This window comes from Bolinopsis microptera, chromosome 7 (genome assembly GCF_026151205.1).
Source record: "Bolinopsis microptera isolate Bmic1 chromosome 7, MBARI_Bmic_1.0, whole genome shotgun sequence".
Taxonomy (NCBI): domain Eukaryota; kingdom Metazoa; phylum Ctenophora; class Tentaculata; order Lobata; family Bolinopsidae; genus Bolinopsis; species Bolinopsis microptera.
In genome coordinates, this window is record NC_087078.1 from 16,309,734 (window position 1) to 16,337,645 (window position 27,912).

Here is a 27,912-nt window from a genome sequence, read left to right on the forward strand (position 1 = left end):
ATTCTATCTTGTTTGACCATGTGTGGCATCTCTTCATGCATCATAGACCTGTTTGAAGCCTCCTTCAAACAATCGTATGTTAACCTGATGCTTGGTAAAGTTTCCCTTGGGAGAATTAAAATTAATAGAGGTCTATTCCAAGGAGACTCAGTCTCACCTATCCACTTTATCATTAGTCTTATACCCCTGTCCATTCTTTTGAATAAGCATGACATAGGATACTCTCTGGAGAGAGGAGGTCAACCGAAAGTGTCGCATAGGCTATATATGGACGACCTCAAGTTGTATGCCGAGAGTGAAGACGAAATGCACACACTGGTTAATACCACAGCAGAGTTCAGCAGTGACATAAAAATGGAATTTGGGCTAGAGAAATGTGCCGTGGTGAAGGTGAAGAAGGGAGCAAGAACCGTTTTTGAAGGCATCTCCCTACCCACAGGTGAACAGATCCATGAGTTGGAGGACGACGGCTATAAGTATCTCGGAATACTAGAAGCTAATGATATACTACACAAAGAGATGAAAGCACTGGTTACAAAAGAGTATATCAGAAGAGTTAAAAAGGTTTTGAAATCCCAGCTTCATGGCAGGAATAGTATACAAGCGATTAACACCTGGGCTGTACCTGTGATAAGATATGGAGCTGGAATTCTCTCATGGAATGCTGGGGAGACCAAAGCCTTAGATGTCAAGACCCGGAAACTGATGAGGATACATGGAGCTCACCACCCCCAAGGAGATGTTGATCGGTTATACGTCAGCCGTCAACTGGGTGGCCGTGGGCTACATAGTATAGAGGAAGTCGTTAAGAGAGAGGAGAATGCACTCACTACTTATGTGGTGAGAAGTAGAGACCCAGAACTGATTGCTCTGAAGGACTGCTTTGTCAAAGACAAGATACTCTTGGGTGAAGAGATAGAGAAAGATATTGACCGAACACAACGCGAGGAAATCCGCAAGGAGAAATGGACTGCTAAAGTGATGCACGGACAGTTCCCAAGGCAGATGATGGGTACAGCAGACCCGTTAACCTCTTGGAACTGGCTCACCCAACAAGATTTGAAGAAGGAGACAGAAGGATTGTTGATAGCAGCCCAAGACCAAGCACTTAGGACTAATTACGTGAAGCACAGGATTGACAAAACACCTGGCTCTTCTCCCCTCTGCAGACTCTGCAGAAATCATTACGAGACAATAGACCACATACTGAATGGGTGGAGTCTGGAAGAACATATGGGAGCAGCCGGTTGAACACAACAGTGATGCTGAATGGTTACCGGATGTCAGAACAGCACTAGCCTCAGCAGATGAACAGAGACAGTTTGTTATAACTAACACCCTGGTTGCAGATAGAGTGAAGAAAATGACTAATTGGTCCTCTCCTGGTACAGACGGACTGCATGCTTATTGGATAAAGCACTTTAAAGAACTCCACAATAGGATTGCAGATCAACTCATGAATTGCCTAACCAACGCTGATATCCCAGACTGGATGACATTGGGACGCACGTACCTGCTCATCAAGGACCACTCGAACGGACCCATCCCAGGCAATTTCAGACCGATTACTTGCTTATCAGCTATGTGGAAACTGTTCACTGGTCTAATCTCAGATTCCATTTACCACCATTTAGACCAGCAAAAGCTCCTCCCCCCTGAGCAGAAAGGGTGCAAGAAGAAGAGTAGAGGATGTAAAGAACAGTTAATGATAGACAAACTCATCCTGAAGAACTGTAAACGAAGGAAGCGGAACCTGAACATGACGTTTATAGACTACAAGAAGGCGTATGATAGCGTCCCACACTCCTGGATTCTATCTTGTTTGACCATGTGTGGCATCTCTTCATGCATCATAGACCTGTTTGAAGCCTCCTTCAAACAATCGTATGTTAACCTGATGCTTGGTAAAGTTTCCCTTGGGAGAATTAAAATTAATAGAGGTCTATTCCAAGGAGACTCAGTCTCACCTATCCACTTTATCATTAGTCTTATACCCCTGTCCATTCTTTTGAATAAGCATGACATAGGATACTCTCTGGAGAGAGGAGGTCAACCGAAAGTGTCGCATAGGCTATATATGGACGACCTCAAGTTGTATGCCGAGAGTGAAGACGAAATGCACACACTGGTTAATACCACAGCAGAGTTCAGCAGTGACATAAAAATGGAATTTGGGCTAGAGAAATGTGCCGTGGTGAAGGTGAAGAAGGGAGCAAGAACCGTTTTTGAAGGCATCTCCCTACCCACAGGTGAACAGATCCATGAGTTGGAGGACGACGGCTATAAGTATCTCGGAATACTAGAAGCTAATGATATACTACACAAAGAGATGAAAGCACTGGTTACAAAAGAGTATATCAGAAGAGTTAAAAAGGTTTTGAAATCCCAGCTTCATGGCAGGAATAGTATACAAGCGATTAACACCTGGGCTGTACCTGTGATAAGATATGGAGCTGGAATTCTCTCATGGAATGCTGGGGAGACCAAAGCCTTAGATGTCAAGACCCGGAAACTGATGAGGATACATGGAGCTCACCACCCCCAAGGAGATGTTGATCGGTTATACGTCAGCCGTCAACTGGGTGGCCGTGGGCTACATAGTATAGAGGAAGTCGTTAAGAGAGAGGAGAATGCACTCACTACTTATGTGGTGAGAAGTAGAGACCCAGAACTGATTGCTCTGAAGGACTGCTTTGTCAAAGACAAGATACTCTTGGGTGAAGAGATAGAGAAAGATATTGACCGAACACAACGCGAGGAAATCCGCAAGGAGAAATGGACTGCTAAAGTGATGCACGGACAGTTCCCAAGGCAGATGATGGGTACAGCAGACCCGTTAACCTCTTGGAACTGGCTCACCCAACAAGATTTGAAGAAGGAGACAGAAGGATTGTTGATAGCAGCCCAAGACCAAGCACTTAGGACTAATTACGTGAAGCACAGGATTGACAAAACACCTGGCTCTTCTCCCCTCTGCAGACTCTGCAGAAATCATTACGAGACAATAGACCACATACTGAATGGGTGCCCAAAACTTTCACAGACAGAATATAAGTGTCGGCATGACAAAGTAGCTGCCGCATTGCACTGGAGTCTGTGCAAGGAATACGGCTTCCCACGCAGTAAAAGGTGGTACGAACACCGGGCAGAGAAGGTGCTGGAGAACGGACAAGTCAAGATATTGTGGGACTTCCATGTCCAGTCGGACCACGTTATCGATCACTGTAGACCGGATCTCCTCCTGGTAGACATGGTAACCAACGCAGCAACCATCATTGACGTTGCAGTCCCAGGAGATACCCGGATCTTGGATAGAGAACAAGAAAAGATTCTGAAATATCAAGACCTGAAAAGAGAAATTAAGAAGAACTGGAATTTACGAAAGGTCACAATCGTCCCTGTGGTGATAGGCGCATTAGGAACTATCACCATAAACTTTCGTAAACACCTCGACGCAGTCCACTGCAATCTGAGCATCTCTAATCTCCAGAAGACAGCTCTGCTTGGATCAGCCAGGATTCTCAGGATGGTCTTAGACATATAATATATTTGAGTGTATAATACACTGTAAATACTCTTTTTTTTTAGTTTAATTTTCACTGGGTACTCTAATAAACACTTTTTACCTGGTCCTCTTATTTTTCTTCCCTTGCTATGCAAGCCCTGTCTCTTGTTTATACAATTTTTAACTCGTATATTGGGTAGATTGAGTATTTATTATGGATTTTATATTGTTGTTAGCCCTGCTGATTTGTGTATTAGTAATGATTACCTATCTGATGGACTACGGTATATACAGTTGATGGTAGTTTTCTCTTATTTTTCTTCTCTTGCTCTGCAAGCCCTGATTCTTGTATAAACATATTGTTTGATATAATATTGTATATTTTTGTATTGATTGTGGTATTTTGTGTGCCAGATTCAGCAATGGGTTCTTGCTGAATCACTGTATATTACACTCTGTGACTAGTCCCTTTGATCCATCTCTTGCCCTGCAAGCCCTGTTTCTTGTCTATACAGCATATAATTATCATGTATCACATTGTAGTATGTAATAAACATTTGTAGTAGTGTAGGATTGTTTGAATTTCTTTTTGCTATGTTTTATAATATTTATTTGTATAATTTGTGAGTGTTTCTCCCGCTTTTCTTCCCTTGCGCAGCAAGCCCTGTCTCTTGTAAAAACAACCTTGAAAGTTTTGTAGATACATATAGTTTCTACACCTTTATCCTCTGGTCCCTAGGGTCAGCTGATCCCGGGCCAGAGGAAAACTACCGACTGCCAAGGTCTGACGCCTAGGCAGTCGAGACCTCTTATTGAGACCCTTTATAATAATAATAATAACGCTTTATTTGTATACCGCTTAGGCCGTATAAGCGACCAAAGTCCAAAAAATGGAGTTGATACTGGCCAACAAAGCGGTGCAGATAAATTTACCTTAGTAGTCCCTTTTCTAATCAAAAATTCAAATTTATAAATTGTAGATTGATCTTAAAGTCCTGCGTCCATGACTACTGAATCACCAAAAATACTGTTCGCACATACAGGATAGGCTTGATGAAATAGATGGGTCTTGAGAGCCTTCTTGAAAACATCTAGTCGAGAGATGGAGCGTAGTGAGTAGGGAAGTGTATTCCAGATTTTAGGAGCAGTGTGAGAGAAAGCACCAGCTGTAGCCCTCAGCCGTGATAAAGGAGGGCGTTCCAGTAAGAAGAAGTCATGGTCCATTCTGACATGATGTTTACTAGTGTCCCTAATTTTGACCATTGTCCTTAGATATTCAGGAGCACAATCGTTTAGGCACTTGAAAACCAGTAACGCTATCTTGAATTTGATTCGCATTGCTACAGGTAAGAAGTGTAATTCAATCATATAGGGTGTGATGGGCTCCTGTCTCAACTTCCCATGAAGTCCGAATATGAATCTCACAGCAGTATTCTGCACTTTTTGAAGTTTCTGGAGAAGTCTTTCAGAAAGGGCACCATAAGTAGCATTTCCATTGTCCAGAATGGAATGAATTGTAGCGTGTACCATTTGGATTTTGAGCTCCTTACTCAGTTTGGAACCTATTCTGCCAAGATTTCGCTGATTTACATAGCAAACTCTGACCCCACATCCAGAAAGTTTTATATTTCCTCCCAGATGCGTTTTTTCTAAATTCTGTGGCCCACTTGCTTCGCTCGCAAGTTTGCCTTTTTTTCTGTGGCCCGCTCGTTTCGCAAATTTTTACATTTTAAGCGAGCCGACTCTTCCAATCTAGCTGCGCAGCGAGCAAGCTGTGGCAGGGGTCTGGGGGCGGAGCCCCTTGGCGGAGCCCCTTGGCGGAGCCCCTTGGCGGAGCCCCTTAGCGGGGGCTAGGGGGGCGCAGCCCCCCCGGAAATTTTTTGCGAAATAGGGTGTTTTAGACGACATTTGGCATTAAAGAAATTTGTAGGACAGCAATAAACTGGGATTGAAAAGAATCAAGTACTCACGTTAATTTGGTAACTTCACAACAGCAATCTGCATTCTCCAATCAGAATATTTCACTGTGTTCCAAAACTGACAGGATGTTCCTCTTTGATTTTTATACAATCGAAAATTTCCTCAATTAATTTGTCTTTATTCCAAAAAATATTTTGAAATTTAGGAGTAACTTCTCAAAAATTTCCTCTTTTTCTCAAAAATTTCCTCTATTTCCTCTTATTTCCTCCCAGGCTGCCTGGCAAGATGGCGTGTTTCTGGATGTGGGACTCTGACAACGTTGTTGATCTGTGCCTCTAAATTGAGATGGTTGTCAAAAATAAATCCCAGATTCTTTGCTGACTTGGTAGGTTTAATGGAGCATATGCTGTCAAGATTGAATTCAACTTGTTTTGGAGCTTTGGAGTTTGTAGAGATCTCGATTATCTCACTTTTATTGTCGTTGAGTTTCAGGTAGTTCTCACTCATCCATGATTTGATGTGCTCGAAACATTCTTTCAATTTGCTCTTCATAGATTCAATGTCCATGTCTTTCTTAGGATCAAATGAGAAGTATATCTGAGTATCATCAGCATATAGATGGATTTGGAGACCATGCATACTTGCAATATCTTGTTTTTTTTTTTTTATTTGAAAATTCAATTAATCATTATATATATAAATCAAGCGTTACATTTCAGCCATGCAAAATTACAATGACATATTTTGATATACTAAATGGTAAATGGTACTGCAATATAAGTTGCTTAATGTTTGGCCGGATGACAACTAACGAGAAAAATAAACTTGATTATATAATAATTAATTCGGCTGAACCAACACATAGCAAGAGCCACATTAACGTTGGGGCCGTCAAAAATTGTAGCTGTTTAGTGTAAAGGATGAAAAATATAGGACCAAGAATTGAGGTGACACAAATGGAAAATTTTAAGAAATTACGGATCAAAACACAGATCCAAGGACAGAATAAAACAAATATTCAGAATAAAACATTATTATATTCAAATCTCTTTATTCAACAATATTAAATCATTATATAACCTAATTTGTGGCTTGATCGTTATGTTAGGGCTATTCTGTTAGCTGATGCTGACAGGCACCGCATGGGGCAGAGATTTAGGACCATTACGCTGGAGGCTTACAATGACCCTTTTTGAACCCCATGGCAGTGCTAGTTTTATTATGGTACAGATTGTAAATCGAAGTTATGAAAACGATCAAGTCACTCCTGTTTTACACTATCAACAGCTACTTAAAACAACCTAGATTGTACAACTCACTTTGAGGATTAAACTGTTAAGTGATGAGTGATTGGGCTCATTAAACATTTTAGTAGCGGAGACATGCGGATCAGCTTCTTGAGGTTCTAGTATTTCATTCAGACAAGAAGTTTTACTTTTTCAAATTTAGTTGTTCAAGCTGCCTGAGTTCAGAAAGTTTGCCAAAGGGGCCCAGGTATTCTTGTCACCTTTACCCTGAGACAAGGACAAGGAGACCCCACTGCAGGACCATACATGCTAGGTTCCAGTTGTCCAGGAAACTGTACGTAGCTGGTCAACTAGTTTTGAATTCAGACTAGGCTTGATGAGTTCTTGGGTTTCTAAAGGTAAAATCTGATGGTACCAGGTTTGTTCAGGCGGACATGGAAATTATGCGATGAATATATAGGTATATAAAAATCATATCAATATAAAAATAGATCCAAAAATAGATCTAAAGATTCACACGGCAGTCAGGGAACATCCAGACAGGATGCTTTTGAGACAGGTATAATTAGCGCTTTTGTAATTAATTGTATGCAAGGGATGGGATGCTGGATAACTAAGCTGGTTGTGTAGGATATTTTTTTACGCGATTTAAACACGGGTTTTCTAGTTTGTTATAAAATCGTCAATACCTCGAATTATTTATAGCACCTCACAGTCGGTAATTTGCTTCATTTATTTATTGTGTTAACCTATTACAAGCTAACTTGCCCCTTCTTTTAGGGTTAATATCGTTCATCATGGTTAATCAGCAGAATGAGATGATGCGACTTCTGTGTTCAGGAACAACAATACGGTTTGGCGCTGTTCAAAAGGTTTCCAACATTGCAGACGTAGAACTTTTAGGTGACGAATCAAGAAAGGAACAAGTTGTTCCATCAGTAAACCTCAGAAAGCGACACAAAATTTGTGTCAAAGGATTTGATGTTCCAGAACCTAATGACACCTTTATTGAATTAAAACAATCTCATCCAAAGATTCTCAAATCAGTTCTGAAAAAGATAACTGACAGTGGGATCACCGCCCCCACACCCATTCAGATGCAGTGTATCCCGCTGCTCATGAGTAAAAGATCTGTTTTATCGTGTGCTCCCACCGGATCTGGCAAAACACTTTCTTTTATACTTCCTGTTTTGTCTCACATGAAGAAATCTGAAAAAGGTAGTTTTCGGGCACTAGTTCTGTCGCCAACAAGAGAGTTAGCTCAACAAACATATGGAGAGTTCAAAAAATTTGGTGGATCAAGGAAATTTTCATATCATTTCTTAACAAAAGCAAGTGCTAATTCTGATATACTGACCAAGGATTGTGGTAACAAAGATATCTTGATTTCAACTCCAAAGCACCTTCTTAAAATGTTAAAAGAAGATAAAATTGATCTCTCCAAGCTTCAGTTTTGCATACTTGATGAAGCTGATCGACTTTTTGACGTTCAGTTTAAAGAAGACATCACTCAAATCCTAGAATATATTGACCTAGTTAAGGTAACAGTTGGTCTTTTCAGTGCTACTCTTGCAAATGGAATTGATGAATGGTGTTTTAGCAACTTAGATAACTTTGTCCAAGTCTATATTGGTGCAGTGAATGGGGCAAATTCGAGTATTAAACAATCTCTAAAGTTTGTGGGGACAGAAGAAAGCAAGATTTATACTTTGCGGATGGTTATTCAAAAGGGATTTCAACCACCAATGCTGGTTTTTACCCAAACCAAAGACAGAGCAAAGCAAGTATATGAAGAGCTAAAATTGGTGGGCAGTAAAATAGACGTTATTCACAGTGACCTTGCTCAAATGAAACGAGGGGAAGCTATAGAAAACTTCAGAAGTGGCAAGACCTGGATTCTAATATGCACTGATCTTATGGGTAGGGGAATCGATTTTAAGAACGTGAACTGTGTAGTTAACTTTGATTTGCCTCAAACAAAAATTGACTACATCCATCGTATTGGGAGGACTGGTAGAGCTGGTAGAACAGGTGAGGCGATCACGTTCTTTACTGAGCTTGACAAGGAAAGACTCCCTAGCATTATAAATGTGCTGAAAAACTCGGGATGTGAATTACCTGACTGGTTGAAGAATATCAAGGGAATCGCTAGAAGGGACTATAAGAAGGCTACAAAGAAACCTGTGAAAAGGAATGATGTCAGCACTATTCCTAAATACGATGTAGAGAAAGCCAAAAAGAGGAAGGCTATCATCGCAGATTCAAAGGCCAAGAAAAAGGCAAAGTCAGAGAGTGACCAAAAAGGAAGTTAGATGTTTTATGTATCAATCTCATTGATTTTTAAGGGAATGTTTGTAGGTATCATTCTTTTAATGAAAATATGCTCTCATTTATAAATTTTGTGGGATATGTCACATGCAATATCATCCTCTTTCAGTATTTTGAGCAGTTTAAAGTTGTATACATGTATATCATGATATTGTAAAATGAAATGTATTACGACATAACATGTGACTTTCTATCCTGCCACTAGACATTTGTCATTGTGAAACTATTGCTAAAACAGATGATTCCTGAAATAGGAGAACGATAATTCTACTTTTAAATTGTGAAAATAACTGAATTATTTAAAATTAAAGAGGGTGTAATAACATGTTATTTAATCAATATCATCCTATGTAAAGTAGTGCGCAATAACAATGGGGAAGCGTGACAGAAAGACGGATGGAGGGAGTGACAGACTGACTCGTATAGCCGTGGTAAACACTGACAGGTGCAAGCCTAAGAGGTGTAACCATGAGTGCAAACGCTCATGTCCTGTTGTCAGGATGGGCAAACAATGCATTGAGGTTTGTTTCAAATTCAAGATCTGCTTTTAGTATCGTATTAAATTAAATTTGATTCTAAGTATATACAAACAGCTGTTTAATGATCATTTTATTTGATGGTCTTATTCTGAAATGAAAATTATACATAGTTTAATACTAGACTTAATTTTGATAGAATGTAGGTTTGTCCTTTTAGGAAATCAAAAACTTTATTTCCCGCTTTAGGTCACCTCAGAGGACAAGATAGCGTTCTTCTCGGAAGTGTTGTGTATTGGGTGTGGTATTTGTGTAAAGAAATGTCCCTTTGAAGCGGTCAACATTATCAATCTACCCTCTAATCTGGATGCGCAGACGACTCATCGATATTCTGCTAACTCCTTCAAGCTCCATCGGTTTGCTTTGTCTTTAATTAAAAAATAAACCTTCATATTCTGCACACGTCTTGTCGTGCAATAAAAAGGTCGTGTAATCTAATTTATAACAGTCGGAGAATCAACACACTCAAAGTATGGTAACATTACCTTATTTAGTAGTTAGAACTACCATATAAGGCATGTAACCATGGTGACACTACCATATAACTATATAAGGTAATATAACGTTTTCCCCACCCAGGCTCCCTACACCTAGACCAGGTGAGGTATTGGGTCTGGTAGGAACTAATGGTATTGGCAAGAGTACCGCTCTCAAGATTCTGGCTGGCAAGGAGAAACCTAATCTGGGACGTTTTGCTGATCCTCCTGATTGGCAGGTTAGTTAGGAGATAGCACGTGATGCCCATATAAGGAGCCAATCACATATATTATCATTTTTTACCCTACCCCTTTGCAACGACGTGTATGCGTAACTCACTTCCCGTAGGTGATTTCGTAATATACAATGAACACTGAACAGTGAACACCCTAAATATGTACAGTTTTACAATGTTTTATATGTATGTCAAATTGCTGTAATGAATCTCATTTGAGAAAATATTTATCTTAATTAAGAATCAGATATATTTTACTCCTAATTTGTGACAGCCCAACGTGTCCCTTGGCTATAGCTATGATCTCTTCAATGTTAAAAACGTCCCGTCTTGGAAGTTCTGGAATGATCGTTAATGTCTCACTTTGTTAAAACTTCAGGAGATAATCTCGTATTTTCGGGGAAACGAGTTGCAGAACTACTTCCGTAAAGTAGTGGAAGATGATCTGAGGTGTCTGATGAAGCCTCAATATGTGGAAACTATTCCCAAAGCTGCTCGGGTTAGTCTTATCTAGTTTTAACTACCTTATAAGGTAATGTTACCATTTCTTACTGTTAACAGTCATGATGTTTATTGAACTTACCTTAAATATCTAAACCTGTATCTCTCCTAACTCCTGTATCTACAGGGTCATGTGAAGGAGATCCTGGAGCGTCGTAATGAGGTGGGAAATATGGACTACATGGTGGAGAAGTTCGATTTAACCAAGGTTCTGGATCGTGATGTCAAGGTTAGTTTACACGCACTAGTGTCTAGTACTGTTTCCAGTTTCACTGAACCTTGTACGTATTGATTTTCACTGAACTTTGTTTTCTTCATAGTTTTATTGAGCTGTACAAGGTTATGTTTTAATCGGAAAAAACAATACAATATTCCCAATATTAAACAATTGAAACCTGTTTAGGCAGGCAGCGTATAATAAATATGTTAAGCTAAAAGTATGTAGTTGTTTAGCTAAACAGAGCAGACAATGTCATTATCCCCAAAATAGTGGTTCCTCATTTCACAGACATCGTGTCTGATTTGTTTAGTTTCCTCACTTCTGGTATTTGAACCTGAAACTTGGCTTGACAATGCATTTGTGTCTGATGTGCTATACTAAACACTCCCATTGGTCCCCATGATAAATTCTTAAACACATACTCGTACAGCTTTATCAGAACATTCCACACATCTTTAGCTACTATCTGTCTCTGAATGAGCGGGTTGGAGCAGTAGTATATCATAGAGTTCCAGAGAGGGGTAGCGTATATTGGCAATACTGTAATAAGCTGTATAGCTCTGTAGGACCAGCTCACACTCGTGTTAGTGATAACCTCTGGTATCGCTACCACTACTCCGGCGCTGCACACTGCTACTGAGGTCAGGAGCAGCTTCTTGCAGCGCGTCTTGTGTCTGACAATGTGGACTAGCATGATAGAGTACAGGGCTACAAGGAGGATCATTGGAACTGTGTAGAAAATGTGGGATTCTACTTGTTTGTAGTGCGTGTTGTTCCAGTGTAGTGTGCAGCGGTGCATTCCTTTCTGATACACCATCTGAGTAGTAATATGGTAATATGGATAATTAGTTATAATATATTATCAATATATATACATAATTAAAGTAATACAGTGTCCAAATTAATAAATACCACTGTATGATAATTTTGCCCCGTTACATTGAACTCACCTCAGAGTTGTTCAGTTTATACTGAACCAGTAACATGAGCGCATTGCACAGGGTAGGAATCCAGCAAATACTGATTAGAAGGAATGTAGCTGTCTTAGTCATGTGACTCCTGTGTATGAACGGAAACATAATAGCGAGGAACCTGTCCAGTGTCAGAGGCAGCAACACTGTTAATAGATTGTTCCTGAAATTAGTGGGATTTTCTTATAGAATATAGCGTTGTCGGCATAAAGTATATCCATAAAGTGTATTTATTGGGGTTTTTTTAATAAAAACCAGAATTGATTAAAGTGTTACTATAAATTCGACCAACATAGATATCTGAATGCGGACGATATAATTCCTTATTAAAGTCTGCTGCACCCACCAAAATAAGTGACTAACCAGAATAAGTGACCAAACAGCGGGTACACGTGACTCACCAGAATAAGTGACCGAATAGCGGGTACACGTGACTCACCAGAATAAGTGACCAAACAGCGCCCAGCGGGTACACGTGACTCACCAGAAAAAGTGACCAAACAGCGGGTACACGTGACTCACCAGAATAAGTGACCAAACAGCGGGTACACGTGACAGAATATACCCTCCTCCCCGCCGGGTCCCACTCCTACAAAGGCCTTGTCTATAACACCTAGTCCTCGTATAGTCCCCAGAATTCCTAATATCACATCATGACATAGGACATTCAGCACAAACGCGTTCTGAAAATGAATAATACATTTATTAAAAGCAAATAAGTCATTTGATTTTGCCGATTTAATTATTTTGCTGAGGAGGTCAAATAACTACATGCTTATTATTCTTTCAAAAGTTGGAGGAGTTCTCATAGCCATGATCTGCAATTTGATTACAAATAATACTTTTACTTATGATTATAATATACAAAAACCCATTGTTAAGAGAGGGAATCAATATTTCATTATTATTATTTGGATGAACAAAATGTAAATAGTTCAGAAAGAATTTTTACAGAGCATGTATTATTAGTGTTATTATTAGAATCTGACCTGTCCCCCGTGCAGTCTGATAATTCCAAATATAATGTTGTAAATAATCCAAACACAAAGCATCGACCCAGCCAGACTCACAATCACCATCAACCCGCCCTGCAAAAGTAGTAGTTAACCCCATATATGGGCATCACGTGCAATATAGTGTTTATTGTGAGGCTCAGGGTTTCTTGCTCACATACTGAAAGTTTTCAATTTCCTCGCAGATCAATTAACTTTATATGCAGAATCTAACATTGCAGATAAGATATCAGCGTTAAAACTGTACTTACAAATATGATCCTGAAGGTACAAATAGCATCAGTAGTACTTGTCAAACACGAATCAGTTGTTTCGACATTAAACCCCATTATTATATATGCGTATCACGTGGCTCTTGAACAGCCCCAGAAACATACAATAACGTACAAACAAGTGTGTTAACTATGTACAAAGCTACAACAACTGAACAACTACAACACCAAACGAACTAAGTCTAAATTGTAACAAAAACAAATACTAAAGCAACGTTTGCGTGGAAACAGTTTAAAGGAAGTTACGTGGGAATTAATTACCGTCGGGCCATGTTAATTGTACTGTTTCTCCGTAGTAAGCAGTCTAATGTTAGGTAATTACTAAGTTTTCTGCGGTTTGTTATAAGGATACGCTTCCTAGATTAAATCACAGCATAAGTTTCTCGATTGTTCCAAGTTTGTGTACAAGTCACCCGGAGTAAGAGGTGTGTCTGGCTCCTCAAACTAATTGAGGAGGAGCCGCTCCTCAATTAGTTTGAAACCTTCAATAAGCTGCTCTAGAGAGAGTTATCTTGATCCCAGCTCAAATATACGTTCAGAGTTAGTACGACCGAATTCTAGAGGTGATAACAGTGCAGTGGAAGTTGAAACTGGTGATAATACAAGTATACAATCAAGTATCCAGTTTCTGAGATGACAATAGTTTTGTGTTCACCCTCTTGATAACCCATACATTTACAGGCACTGTCCGGTGGAGAACTACAGAGGTTTGCTTGTTGCATGTGTTGTATGAGGGATAGTGACGTGTTCATGTTCGATGAGCCCAGCTCTTATCTGGATGTGAAACAAAGAATGCAGGCTGCAAGGACTATCAGGACTCTCCTCAAACACGACAAGTGTGTTCTTTTTCATGTATTCAGTAGATATTGAGAAACATTTTGTAAATTTAATCTAAAGATTCGTAAAACCTCGAGAGAATTTAAAAGGCGGTTTCAGGATATAATTACTTGTAATTTCTAATAATTACACTGTACACAAATTACACTACAACATTCCTTTAACACATTATATTCAGGTACATTCCTTTAACACATTATACTCAGATACATTCCTTTAACACATTATATTCAGGTACATTTTGGTGGTGGAACACGATTTGTCAGTGCTGGATTACCTCTCTGATTTTATCTGCGTTTTGTACGGGACTCCTGGAGCGTATGGTGTAGTTACTATGCCCTTCGGCGTTAGGGAAGGTTTGTCTATTAATCAACATTTGCCAGGTTTCACTTTTCATATTTCGGATTTTTCTATCAATAATACGAGATTTCAATTAATGAATCGAAATTCAACAGCATACAGTAATGTTAAATTGATAAGTCAAGATTTTAGTATGTTAGAAATTGCATGAACTTAAATCTTGCAAGTTTAAGGATGACCTCATTTTGAGAATGAGTCATTCTCATCATGCTTGGCGGTAATTCTGTCACGTTTTTGTCACCCTTTTACGTAACGCGTGTTGCTTCAAACTCAAACAAAGCAAAATAAGTAAATATAATTTTGCGCGGCGTGGGAAGATTGAGCTGTGAGCCTTGCGCAATTTATAAGCATCTTATTGAGTAATTTGATATAAGATAAGCAAATACCCCCTTATTTGAGAGCCTGGTATTATGTTCCTTAAGAATTTAATTAACCGGTTCCTTCATCCCAGAATTGCTAGCCATTTAGCTCGGATTTTGAAATAATTTAAAGGTAGAAAGACAGTCACTTTATTGAACCAAGTACAGTTGTTATCTTGAAATTTCTTAATTTGAGGTTGTCGTAAACAGTGCTACTTTTTAGAGGGTAAACATATGACACTGTAGTATGAACTGGTCTAGTGAGGGAATTTATAATGGAACTGGGCTGAAAATCAAATTAAAGTGAACGCATGGTTTTATCTTATGAGCTTTAGTAATTAGTGTGTTTTGGTATTTTCTAGAACCAACATACTCGCAATGTGCCTGCATTCAATAAAAGGCACAATACTCTATCTCGACCCACCATGAGAACTCTTTTGGAACGTACTCCCCCAGGAAGAAACTCAATAAATGTCCAGTAAACTTTCAAATCATCTTGCCTGATACCTCACTCACAACTCCACAAAAGGATATATCGCCATCACAAATAACCTTCTCTGGAAAGATCTAAGCCTGGAGAATTTGGAGGACGTACTTGTTACTGTTGTCCAGAATCGATCCTTGTCCTACATAATATAACAGAATAAGTAAGTATTCTATCTGCTGTGGTAGCTTCTTGGATAGTGGGGCTTCTTTCCTCCCCTGAGGGTCTCACATACCAGATCCTACACTGAGAAACCTTTGTCAATATTCCATTCCTGAAATATTTCCATTTCCATCCTGAGTAATGAGTATGAAGATGAGCGTTATGTGACCGCTGCCACCATTTAATAGCTCACTAAACAGCTACCCTCCTCGCCAGTATTCCACCTGTACTACAGACTTAGGACGTGTCTCAACATCAGAAGATAATTTGAAAATTAGGACCTGCGCCCACTTTTCTAATTAAATTCAACATCTGCTGCTGGATCATAGCTGTCCAGCCGTCACCAATTAGAATCTAGTTGGGTCGGCTGAGATAAGAGCCACTAGAGCTTCGTGGACTGTCCCTTTTTTGATACTTGTTTTACAATGATGATGCATCGAGAATTATAACACAAATTTAATTAATTTAATTGAAAGATTATCCTTATTTCTATCGACCTAGGAAGTAATGGCTATATTTGGTAAAGCTGAGATGATATATCACAATGGGACTCATGTCTTCAGAGAGGGCAACAACTGGGATGTATTCCTGAACCACTTCTTCGCCATAATCTTCATCTTTTGCTTACTTATCGGGATCTTCTTAAATCCCTTCATCATCGCCTACCACTCGAAACAAAAGAAATCATTTGCTACAATTCTGTTTCTACTCGTTACCTTAATTGATCAGATCAAAAGTCTCTACATTCCTGTGGTGCTCCTCCCAAAACTTCTATCTCCCCTGGAAGAAGATGACTACTACATCAACCTGGACTCAATCCCCTGGACTGGTTATTCTAACAAATTCATGTTATCGTTTAATTGCTTCGAGAGGTTCCTATTAGTCGTACCGTGTGTTTCCAGGTATTTTGTTTTAGTGCGTCCTTTATCTTCCGCTAGAAAACGAAATATAGTCTTCTCCGCAGTTCTCGTTTTTGTCTTTTTGTACTTCTTCTTGTTTCCTCTCCCGGATTATTTTCAGCCTATGGGATACATGAGAGTCCTTGACACAGCAATTGTTGTGGATGAATCTTACCTTACTTATTATGCCAGGCCTAAACTTTACATTGGTTGTGGTTCGATCTGCATATTCATGGTGTTCGGCGGATCTTATATTATTCTGACTATTCGTCACCTGAAGAACTCTGACACTGCTTCATCTGAAGTCTCCAGTAGGAACATTCGAAGAGGAATAATTTCTTTAATTGCGATGAATATTTTTAATTTATTTGGCCTTCTATCAAATGTTGGATACTATATATACAACATTTCAATTGTTAGAGTCACAGAAACCAATTTCTCAACAAGTTGGGACTTTGTTCAGTTCGGAGCAATTTATGGGACCCCACTCGTCCAGTCTGCTTTTAACTCCGTCTCGTTTCTATTTATATGCAGCGCATTTAGAGATTTTGTAAAGAAGTTGGTGTATCAAATCAAAGCTGGTCCGAACAATAATTTAGTACCACAGATAGCTGAGCAACAAACTCCTGCTCTGTAAAATATCTGCAGTTTCAAATATCATCGTGGCTGTGGAGACTACAAATGTCTAATGGGGAGTGATGTGGGTGGACACTGTTGCTTCAGAAACATCGCCGAAAGTTATACTCGATAAGGGCTCGTTCACATATTACGTAATCACTTTTTGAACAATTTTTAAACACCTCCCCCTCCGTAATTAGTTTTACACATAGCTATTGTGTCAAAATTACACTAGCGTAATCATTTGGAAACCCCCTCCCCCCTCGGCTGATTACGTAATATGTGAACGACCCCTAAAAAACTGATGTTATTTTATGCTGTACTACTGATAAAAAAAGGTGTCCAAAGTGGTCTTTCCAACGAGGAGGAAACTTTAACTCCTTTTATCTTGACCACAGCCCCCTACGAAGAAAAAGAAGAAAATAGATCGATTAAAATCATTAGATGATTCAGAAAGAAATGGGAGAAGTAAGAAAATGAACAAAACCTAATGATGAGGTGTTACGATATACTCAATGTTCACAACACTACTACTACCGGACACTACTACGACACTTCACCACGTGCCGTTATTCATCTGCAGTCTAATACCATCTTAACAGTGTGTTTATCAGTTAAGTGTGTTTAACGAGTAGAGATAGAGAAGAAGCTATTATTTCCATGCGGTGCTGTGTTAAGTTGTTCGCTATTAGCTTAAGTGTGTTTTTTACTCGTCGGTAATTAGCTTGATCGTTGTCTTGTTCTGTAGCATACACTGCACTGAGTTACCAGGAGTTACCAGGTGTTACCAGGTGTTACCAGGAGTTACCAAGGGAGCTGATCAATATCACATACTTGCTACAAGTGGGGAGAAATGCTCTACTTTAGACTTTACTTTATCCTCATGTTGGTGTTTCAGTAAGAGGAAGTGTTGTGTTTGTAACTAAGCAGTACAGAATATCACTGGAACTAGGAATTTTAGGAGATTTGTGTGAGGATCATGAACCTTGTACTTTTCAAGAACCCCCTCCAAGATGAACCTTGTAGCCAGAGAAACATAAACTAGCAATAGCTTGGGATCTTCTCAGAAAACAAGACAGTTATATTTGAAGTAGAACTGGATTTGTTATTTGCTCAGTGTTAATACACGTTCAACAGGTTTACTGTAAGAAACCATGCGAGTCTATTAGATTTTAGGATATCTCTTTTTTAGCAAAACGCTAATTAACATTAGGAATAAATAATATCACATTCAAGTATCCCACTGATACTTTTCTTGCTTCTTTTAGTAAATGTTTGTTTTTAAAGATTATAAATGGCGAGAATTCTAATTTTTAATTCAGTTCAATGAAAATGACTTCGTATTTGGACTAATTGTTTAGGATGACTCTGAGAGTATTATTTGTTCTTGTGGACATGTTAGTTTTTATGAATTATCTGTATATCATCCTGAACTAGACTGTTTATTATAACTATGCCAGGAGAAGTAAATACATAATTGTTATTATGATCAAAGTCAATCAAATATTTTGAGAAATTGAACCTTAGATATCTGAGTTATGAGCCAAAAGGCGATGCAGAATAATATTTGGATGAAATGTTAGACCTTACCTCTTGAAGCAGTGTTAGGGACTTCATTGGTAATAAGATTAATTAGAAGAAACATAATTTATGAGAGCCCTTGATAATCAAGGCATTTTAAACGCGCTGATTTAACCTACCTTACTCGGGAATATTATAGCGGGTTAAATAATGACTGGGAAAATTAATGACCGGGAAAAATATGGCGGAATTTTCCAAAACCCACCAAGCATCAAAATGTATTACTATTAGTTTACCTTATTCGGGAACATTATAGCGGGTTAATTTATGACTGGGAAAATTAATGACCGGGAAAAATATGGCGGAATTTTCCAAAACCCACCACTTTATCCCAGTCATGATATTCCCGAGTAAGGTAGACCACTTAGAAATATAAACATTAAACATTTGTAAATGTATTGAATAACAATTATCTCAGGAATCAACATATTCCTGGATGGGTTCGTGCCAACAGAGAATCTGAGATTCAGAGAACAGGTACTGACCTTCAAAGTGTCGGAGACAGCAGAGAGAGAAGAGGAGCACATCAAGAGGGATGCTAGGTACCAGTACCCGGACATGATCAAAGATTACGGTAAATAAACAAGCGGGATGGGGTGTTTCAATAGTAGTAAAGCTCCCATAGTCGAATGTGTTTCTTAACTGGTATTCCAACAAAAAAGGAACTCTACGCGTTATCAATAATATTCCTGCCTTAGGACCGTTCAAACTGGCGATAGACAAGGGCGATTTCACTGATTCTGAGATTGTAGTGATGTTGGGAGAGAACGGAACTGGTAAAACTACATTCATCAAGATGCTAGCAGGGATCACCAAACCTACCTCATGTGGTAAACTTTTATTTATAAAGCAATTATCTGTTTTTACGGGACAATCAAACAATTATAACTCTTAAGATGTAGAAACAGTTTTTATTATATAAAAACAGTCACCACATTTTGTTTGTAGAAACCTTACCTTGCTTAGTAGCAGTAACCCTTAGTAACCCTTAGTAACCCTTAGTAACCCTTACCCCACCCAGTCGAAGAGTTGCCGCGTCTGAACGTGTCTTACAAGCCTCAAGAAATCAGTCCTAAGTTCCAGGGTACCGTGAGACAGATGCTTCATGACAAAATACGTAACGCTTACGTGTACCCTCAGTTCGTTACTGACGTCATAAAACCACTACAGGTTAGTAAGTGACGTCATCAAACCACTACAGGTTAGTTAGTGACGTCATAAAACCTCTACAGGTTAGTAAGTGACGTCATAAAACCTCTACAGGTTAGTCAGTGACGTCATAAAACCACTACAGGTTAGTTAGTGACGTCATAAAACCTCTACAGGTTAGTAAGTGACGTCATAAAGCCTCTACAGGTTAGTTAGTGACGTCATAAAACCACTACAGGTTAGTTAGTGACGTCATCAAACCACTACAGGTTAGTTAGTGACGTCATAAAACCTCTACAGGTTAGTAAGTGACGTCATAAAACCTCTACAGGTTAGTTAGTGACGTCATAAAACCACTACAGGGTAGTTAGTGACGTCATCAAACCACTACAGGTTAGTTAGTGACGTCATCAAACCACTACAGGATAGTTAGTGACGTCATCAAACCACTACAGGTTAGTTAGTGTCGTCATCAAACCACTACAGCTACAGGTTAGTTAGTTACTCTTTATTACGTTATCATATAATTTCAGATTGAGAAGTTATACGATCAGCAAGTACAGAACCTTTCTGGTGGTGAGATTCAGCGTGTTGCTATCTGTCTTTGTCTTGGAAAGGTTAGTTTTGCAACGTCCTAAAATATTTTTACCTTGAAAAAATTATGAAATTGAGTAAATTGAAGGCAGTAAAAAGTATCACAGTTGTGTAATAACTGTGGGGAGGAAATAAGGTTTTCTAAGATCTGATTTGATAAGTCTACATTTTGTAACTTTCTCTTCCTATTTCTAATGATCTCTTTTCACTCGTTATTCAGTCTTTTACTGTTATAATGATATCTGCACTATTGGTGTGTTGCTTTATTTTTATAATGTCATCAGTTCTTATTGTTTTATAGTAGTTTTTTAAATTAATTTATATAAAATACTCGATTCGACCGACTGGTGGTCTGCTATGAGTAATATGAGTCATTTTATCTTGTTACTTGTAATATATTACTTATAGGATCTAAGCTCATTGACATTACCCGTATGACGTGTGCACACCGGTCGAAATGCATCGTCCTCTCTTTCACCACTATATGGACAAAGTAAAAGCGTAGAAAAAAAGTTGTCCGCTCGATTCGACCGACATTAACACTTAACATTCCTTGTAATTTCATATCTTATCAGTGCCGTTAAAAGTCAGTATATTTATGTACTTGCCCGATTAGCTTGCTGGCATTACAGTATTCCATCCACATAATATCTTATCATGCCTTACCAATTTCGTTAAAACTTTACCGCAGTATTCCACTACTCAAGCCGCACTCCAGCACTTTTCCCGTTAATTGTGGCTATTCTTATTAGTGTTGCTACTTTAACTAGTGAACTAGACAGGTACTTGGCAGCACTCTTCCATTCAATGCTCGATTCAGACTACTTTAACTACTGAACTAGACAGGTACTTGGCAGCACTCTTCCATTCAATGCTCGATTCAGACTACTTTAACTACTGAACTAGACAGGTACTTGGCAGCACTCTTCCATTCAATGCTCGATTCAGACTGTATTAAAATCTCCCAAATCACACTTCAATGGCCCACGTGTGTTATTGGTACGTGCTAATATGCACATAACTTGTAATATCTCTAACTCTAACTAGCAATACTTGCTGCCCGAAATTTATTTCTATCATTTCCTGCAATTTAATTTTGTAGTTTGCATGGTACTTGATTTTTTATCAGTACCCGCTGTTCAATTATGTGGTTTCGGGGTATGTTATTATTTTTATCAGTATGGCCCGTCAAATTATGTGTTAAAATAGTATCATCTCTGTGGGGGGAGGGGGTTAGACCCCCTTCTAAACCGAGAAGGGAGGGGGTTGCCCCCCCCCCTACTAAACCGTGATCACTTCTATTTAATAGAGCTGAATTAAAAGAGTTAACCCCGTTAATCATTACTAACTTCACACTTTAAGGTGTAGCCATGGCAACACACAAGATAACAGAAACAGCCCGTCAGAAGTATTACGGAGGGTACCAGTGCAGCTACGAGCACTACTCTGAGGAACTGAACTGTAAGATGAACTTTGCAGTTTACCTTCCTCCCTCCTACTCCACCACATCCGACAAGTTTCCAGTTCTCTTCTTCCTCTCAGGACTCACCTGCACTCATGAGAACTTCACTCTCAAAAGTGGTATGCAGAGACTAGCAGCTAAACACGAGATGGTCGTTATCTCCCCTGACACCAGCCCCAGGGGCTCAGACCACCCTGGAGAACATGAAGACTGGGACTTTGGGTCCGGAGCAGGGTTCTACCTAGACGCTAGTAACGGACCCTGGAGCTCTAACTACAGGATGTACTCGTACATTACTAAGGAGTTGCTAGGTGCTGTAACAGAGAACTTTAACGTGAGTGAGGAGAGGAGGGCTCTGTCAGGGCACAGTATGGGAGGGCATGGTAGTCTTGTTATCTTCCTCCGCAACCCTGACATGTTCAAGTGTGTCACAGCTCTGGCTCCCATCAGTAACCCTAGTAACGGGGAGTGGGGAGTTAAAGCTTTCTCTAGCTACCTGGGTGAGGACAAGGAGTTGTGGTCTGTGTGGGACGCCACTCAGCTAGCTAAACAGTTCAACTCACCCGGAGAGAAGCCTGTAAACATGTTAGTGTGTCAGGGAGACAAGGACAAGTTCCTGGAGAAGGAGCTGCTCACTCAGAACTTTATAGACGCAGCTGAAGAGAATCCCAGGATTAATGTGGAGTATAGGGTTAGGGAGGGGTACGACCACTTCTACCCTTACATCGCTTCTTTTCTGCACGAGCACTTCGAGTTCGTCGCTAAGTTTATTTGCTAAAGGAAGCTTATTATCTTAGATGGTCATGTTACCATGGTAACATCTCCCCATATAGAAGTATTACCATGGTAACAGCTACTTATATAGAAGTAACATCTTCTTATATAGAAGTGGTACCATAGTAACCATGAAGGGTACAATCATCATATGACAACTTGGTAATTTGTCGATGTAAAGTTTATTGTAAACTTAACTCACGGTTGCGTCAACACGTGCGTTCAGTGACCCTTTAAGGTGAGTCAACCGTGCGTTTCCATCTACAGATTACCAAGTTGCCCCCTTATATTACTGATTTTCCAGAAGATCAACTTGATTGTCGTTTCTTTCATTTGTTAGTTCATTTGTCTTGATTTTTTGTGTGAACTTTTTAGGGAAAATTGCTGATTGCGGATATATTTTAGATTTTTATTATGCTGTTTTTGAAGAGGAAGATTTCTCTTTTAATGAAACGTTATTTTAATTCATAATCATTGATAATGTCAATCAATAATTACACTTCAATAATTTTACAACTCTTACCACCGTTTTTTATTCTTCGTAACTATCTTAAAAAAGGAAGTATGTAACACTAAACTTCTTATATCTACCAACAAGTAGAAATAAAAGCTGTTTTTATTTTCTTAAATCTGGCTGGAAAATGACAGACATACCAGATTTGGCTTCTTTGTTAATTATTTAATGATTATTTATTATTTAATTAATAAATCGCTACTTTCAGCCAGCTGACGTGTATCTGATTGACGAACCGTCTGCTCATTTGGATTCCGAACAACGTTTACATGCTGCTAAAGTCATTAAACGGTTAGTAGTAGTAGTAGTAGTAGTAGTAGTAGTAGTAGTAGTAGTAGTAGTAGTAGTAGTAGTAGTAGTAGTAGTAGTAGTAGTAGTAGTAGTAGTAGTAGTAGTAGTAGTAGTAGTAGTAGTAGTAGTAGTAGTAGTAGTAGTAGTAGTAGTAGTAGTAGTAGTAGTAGTAGTAGTAGTAGTAGTAGTAGTAGTAGTAGTAGTAGTAGTAGTAGTAGTAGTAGTAGTAGTAGTAGTAGTAGTAGTAGTAGTAGTAGTAGTAGTAGTAGTAGTAGTAGTAGTAGTAGTAGTAGTAGTAGTAGTAGTAGTAGTAGTAGTAGTAGTAGTAGTAGTAGTAGTAGTAGTAGTAGTAGTAGTAGTAGTAGTAGTAGTAGTAGTAGTAGTAGTAGTAGTAGTAGTAGTAGTAGTAGTAGTAGTAGTAGTAGTAGTAGTAGTAGTAGTAGTAGTAGTAGTAGTAGTAGTAGTAGTAGTAGTAGTAGTAGTAGTAGTAGTAGTAGTAGTAGTAGTAGTAGTAGTAGTAGTAGTAGTAGTAGTAGTAGTAGTAGTAGTAGTAGTAGTAGTAGTAGTAGTAGTAGTAGTAGTAGTAGTAGTAGTAGTAGTAGTAGTAGTAGTAGTAGTAGTAGTAGTAGTAGTAGTAGTAGTAGTAGTAGTAGTAGTAGTAGTAGTAGTAGTAGTAGTAGTAGTAGTAGTAGTAGTAGTAGTAGTAGTAGTAGTAGTAGTAGTAGTAGTAGTAGTAGTAGTAGTAGTAGTAGTAGTAGTAGTAGTAGTAGTAGTAGTAGTAGTAGTAGTAGTAGTAGTAGTAGTAGTAGTAGTAGTAGTAGTAGTAGTAGTAGTAGTAGTAGTAGTAGTAGTAGTAGTAGTAGTAGTAGTAGTAGTAGTAGTAGTAGTAGTAGTAGTAGTAGTAGTAGTAGTAGTAGTAGTAGTAGTAGTAGTCTTATTACACATCTGTTTGCCATTAACTTCAAGTATCTTTGCAGTAGATATTTTAATTACTTTGTTGCTTTAGTATGTGTTAATATCAAGACAACTTCAGCCTGACCTTACTTAACCTATCTGCAGGTACATTCTTCACGCCAAGAAGACAGCTTTTGTTGTTGAGCACGATTTTATTATGGGAACGTATCTGGCAGACAGAGTTGTTGTGTTCGAGGGAGAACCCAGTGTGGATACTAAAGCTTGCACGTGCGTACACAGTTTGTTTTAATAGATACTAAAGCTTGCACGTGCGTACACAGTTTGTTTTAATAGATACTAAAGCTTGCACGTGCGTACACAGTTTGTTTTAATAGATATCAAAGCTTGCACGTGCAAAATTTCTTGTTATAACTGAATAGTTTTGATAGAAATTTAGTTATTCTGCTATGTAAATTTGTTTTAACGTATGTAGTGTACAGAAGAGTGAGCTGTCTTGTTTGGAAACATATCAGCCTTTAACAGTAGTCCCACAACAGGCCTTTAACAGTAGTCCCACAACAGGCCTTTAACAGTAGTCCCACAACAGGCCGTTAACAGTAATCCCACAACAGGCCTTTAACAGTAGTCCCACAACAAGCCTTTAACAGTAGTCCCACAACATTCCTTTAACAGTAGTCCCACAACAGGCCTTTAACAGTAGTCCCACAACAGGCCGCAGACACTACTCTCCGGAATGAACAAGTTCCTGGAATCCCTGGAGATCACGTTTAGAAGAGATCCTACAAACTTTAGACCCAGAGTCAACAAGATGGAGTCTCTCAAGGTTTGTTGGACCTAAGATAATTAAATACATTTTTCCTGAGACCTTATGTTGAAAATGGCATTAAGCAGTCTTGTTGTCATTCTGGCATTGTTCTGCCCTTCAGCCATTAGCTTAGTTATCAAATAATTGAAAAATATGAATTAAAATCAACGATATCGATAGTTAAGTAGATAATAAATTTTATCGTCTTAATAGATCATATTCTGGCGAAGGTCAATTAGCGAAGTGAGATAACTTACTATAAATTCAGAGGTTACAGTTCAGTCTATATTCTATAGCTACGTCATTTTCAGGACGTCGAGCAGAAGAGGACTGGGTGTTACTTCTTCCTTGACGATTAACTTATTGTCTCCAACTCTCTAGAGGGGGGCTCTCCAGGTCCAACTCTCTCTCTGGAGAGAGCTCTGGAAACATATCTCTCGCTCTGACATTCTCCATGAGGATTTGTTTTTAGCTTTTTTGTTCGTCTTATTTTCCGTGTTTTACTTTGTCTTCTACTAGATAAGATTATATATCAAAATTGAAAAAAGGCAGTGGATTGGCCAGTGAAAACGGAGACGTAAATCACATTCATGGGTGCAGTGATATTTACAAAGTTTAATTGACGATGTCAATTCATCGCAGCACAGTAGCGCATCTCGCCGATCTAGCGGCACAGTAACGCATCGCGCTACAAATACAATTACAAAGTAAGATAATTTTTGTGGACTAAACATTACATATTAGAAAGAAAAGCTGCCATTTTTAGTGTTGTAGCGCGATGCGTTACGCCGTTACTGTGCCGCGCACTCGAAATGAGGCTTTTCACAGCGACATCTCTAGATCGGCGAGATGCGCTACTGTGCCGAGTTAACGGGTGATACTCGTAAATTATCTGTTCCATATATTATATACAGGACCGTCGACGAGTCCAACTCGGCGCGCGTCCTGGTAGGTTGTAAACCTACAACGCGCCGAGCTGAGATGAATTGACATCGTCAATTAATTTTTAGTGATACTCGTGAAATCTTTAACGGGTGATACTCGTAAAATATTTGTTCCATATATTTGATATTGGACCGTCGACGAGTCCAACTCGGCGCGCGTCCTGGTAGAGTGTAAACCTACAATGAAATCTTTGTTCCAAAGCCCTTCGACGACTTCAACTCGGCGTGTATACTGCATATTATGCACTATTATATATAATAGCCCTAGGTCGCGCATCAAATAATATTTGATGCGCGGCGCGGTACCACATTATTGGCAAGATCAGCATTTAATTTACCTGGGGACCTCAGGCTATCATGTTCAACAAACCGAATAGAGATTAGGCGGAATGACAGGCTGAGCGCAGCCCAGTAATATTTAATTTTCACCTCAACAATAACATTATTGCGACACGCTGAATACGTTTCGTGCACGCCGGCCGGCCGCGCGCGCTCAAAAGGGGTTACACTTATAGCGTGTGTCAATAACATTACTGGGACGCGCCAAGCCTGTCATTCCGCATAATCTCTATTCTCTAATTTCTATTTATATTCTGTTTATGAACATAATGGCCTGAGGTCTCAGCTCCAGGTAAACAAATGTTTATTGTATGAGTAAGCTGTGGGATTGAAAAAGTAAGCTATACCAATTAAATGTATTTTACACTGATTTCGAATAAAACTTATTACGTAATTATAATTACGTAGCATGCAAATCATTTCTTGTCCAGTTTATATGAGCCGCGCAAATAAACAAAAACATTATTTGTTATTCATGGATGCGCGGCGCTAAACAGTCCAATAGTGCATTGCACTAAATTGTAAAAATTGTAATATCATTGATCAAATGTTTAAATATTTTGATTTTAAAACGTCGTTGCTTTTATAACATACATTTTTAAAACTTGTCTGGCTGAATATAAATTTTTGGTTTATTTTGTCACAAATTAATCGCTCCTACTAAATCGCTTGCCCAAATTTTAAGAATTTTCTTGTGAAAAGGCCCTTCGGGTGTGAAATTGATCTGAATCGGTGTATTTTGATTTGATTTGATTTGAAACTTTTACAAAATAGCAAGTATACAAATGTACAGCAATTCGAACAAACATATAAAATGGGCCGAAATGTATAAATGCTAAAAAGCGTGGGTCAGTGAAACAAGTACAGAGGACAACTTTCAGAACAAAAGTTTTTTGGCCGTCCAAAGTCTCAATAACATCACCTCCACCTAGTAATAAAATTATGAAATGTGAAAAGTGTGAAACAATCAAATAATAATGTATGTATATAATATAATTGTCTCTCAAATACAGATAACGTCCGTTAACTCTTAAAATACCCCTACAAGTACATATTATACCGATCGGTGGTGTCCGAGAAACATGAATTACGTCATCATGGTGTCTTCTTAACCCGGCTACAGACCTTCCCGTTACGGATGTAGTGGTCGAGATGAGTCTGTTCAGCCCTCTTCTTCTTCAGGTCAGTTACCACGTTCTTCCTTGCTGCACGCTCTTCACTGGATCTATCAGGACAGATCCATACATTTTTGTGTGCATCAGCCATCTTCAGTCCCTGTCTTCATCAGAATCTGATGAACTGCTGTTGAGCTTGGGACGGTGATCTTGACTGGTCGGATAGCCGTACCTGGCCTCTTCCAGCCGACTCTAGTCGCTTCAAAATGAGGTTTCTCCCCGATCTCCTCCAATAGTGTGGTTACCAGAGCTGGTAGCTGTTCTTCATCCTCTTCTTTCAGACCAAACACTATCAGATTCTTGCTCCTGTCCTCCTCTGCAGCCACACTCTTCATTACATTCTTCAGAATTTTACTGTTGCAGACTGCGCCACTTGTGCTGTTCTTTTGTACAGCTGCACTGTAGCTCTTAATTCCTGTCTCCAC

The 27,912-nt window shown here is 39.0% G+C and overlaps 2 protein-coding genes across 2 annotated transcripts in view; both read left to right on the plus strand.

The window, feature by feature from the left end:
- The window catches only part of LOC134818330 (ATP-binding cassette sub-family E member 1-like), a 38,370-nt gene extending 12,852 nt beyond the window's left edge, over positions 1–25,518 (plus strand). The window contains exons 2-16 of the mRNA XM_063827839.1: positions 9,355–9,521; positions 9,726–9,892; positions 10,116–10,251; positions 10,628–10,747; positions 10,877–10,978; positions 13,907–14,061; positions 14,297–14,418; positions 18,944–19,099; positions 19,224–19,355; positions 19,547–19,695; positions 20,208–20,291; positions 23,227–23,309; positions 24,369–24,491; positions 24,936–25,047; positions 25,341–25,518. Coding sequence (XP_063683909.1) covers positions 9,372–9,521; positions 9,726–9,892; positions 10,116–10,251; positions 10,628–10,747; positions 10,877–10,978; positions 13,907–14,061; positions 14,297–14,418; positions 18,944–19,099; positions 19,224–19,355; positions 19,547–19,695; positions 20,208–20,291; positions 23,227–23,309; positions 24,369–24,491; positions 24,936–25,047; positions 25,341–25,388 — 1,839 coding nt within the window. The 5' untranslated portion in view covers positions 9,355–9,371 and the 3' untranslated portion in view covers positions 25,389–25,518. The remainder of the gene's footprint in view (positions 1–9,354; positions 9,522–9,725; positions 9,893–10,115; positions 10,252–10,627; positions 10,748–10,876; positions 10,979–13,906; positions 14,062–14,296; positions 14,419–18,943; positions 19,100–19,223; positions 19,356–19,546; positions 19,696–20,207; positions 20,292–23,226; positions 23,310–24,368; positions 24,492–24,935; positions 25,048–25,340) is intronic.
- Positions 7,388–9,201, plus strand: LOC134818294 (probable ATP-dependent RNA helicase DDX52). Its single transcript, XM_063827788.1, has one exon. It carries the CDS (start codon positions 7,470–7,472, stop codon positions 8,982–8,984), a length of 1,515 nt encoding a protein of 504 aa, XP_063683858.1. The 5' UTR covers positions 7,388–7,469; the 3' UTR covers positions 8,985–9,201.
- Positions 25,519–27,912: the final 2,394 nt, after the last annotated feature.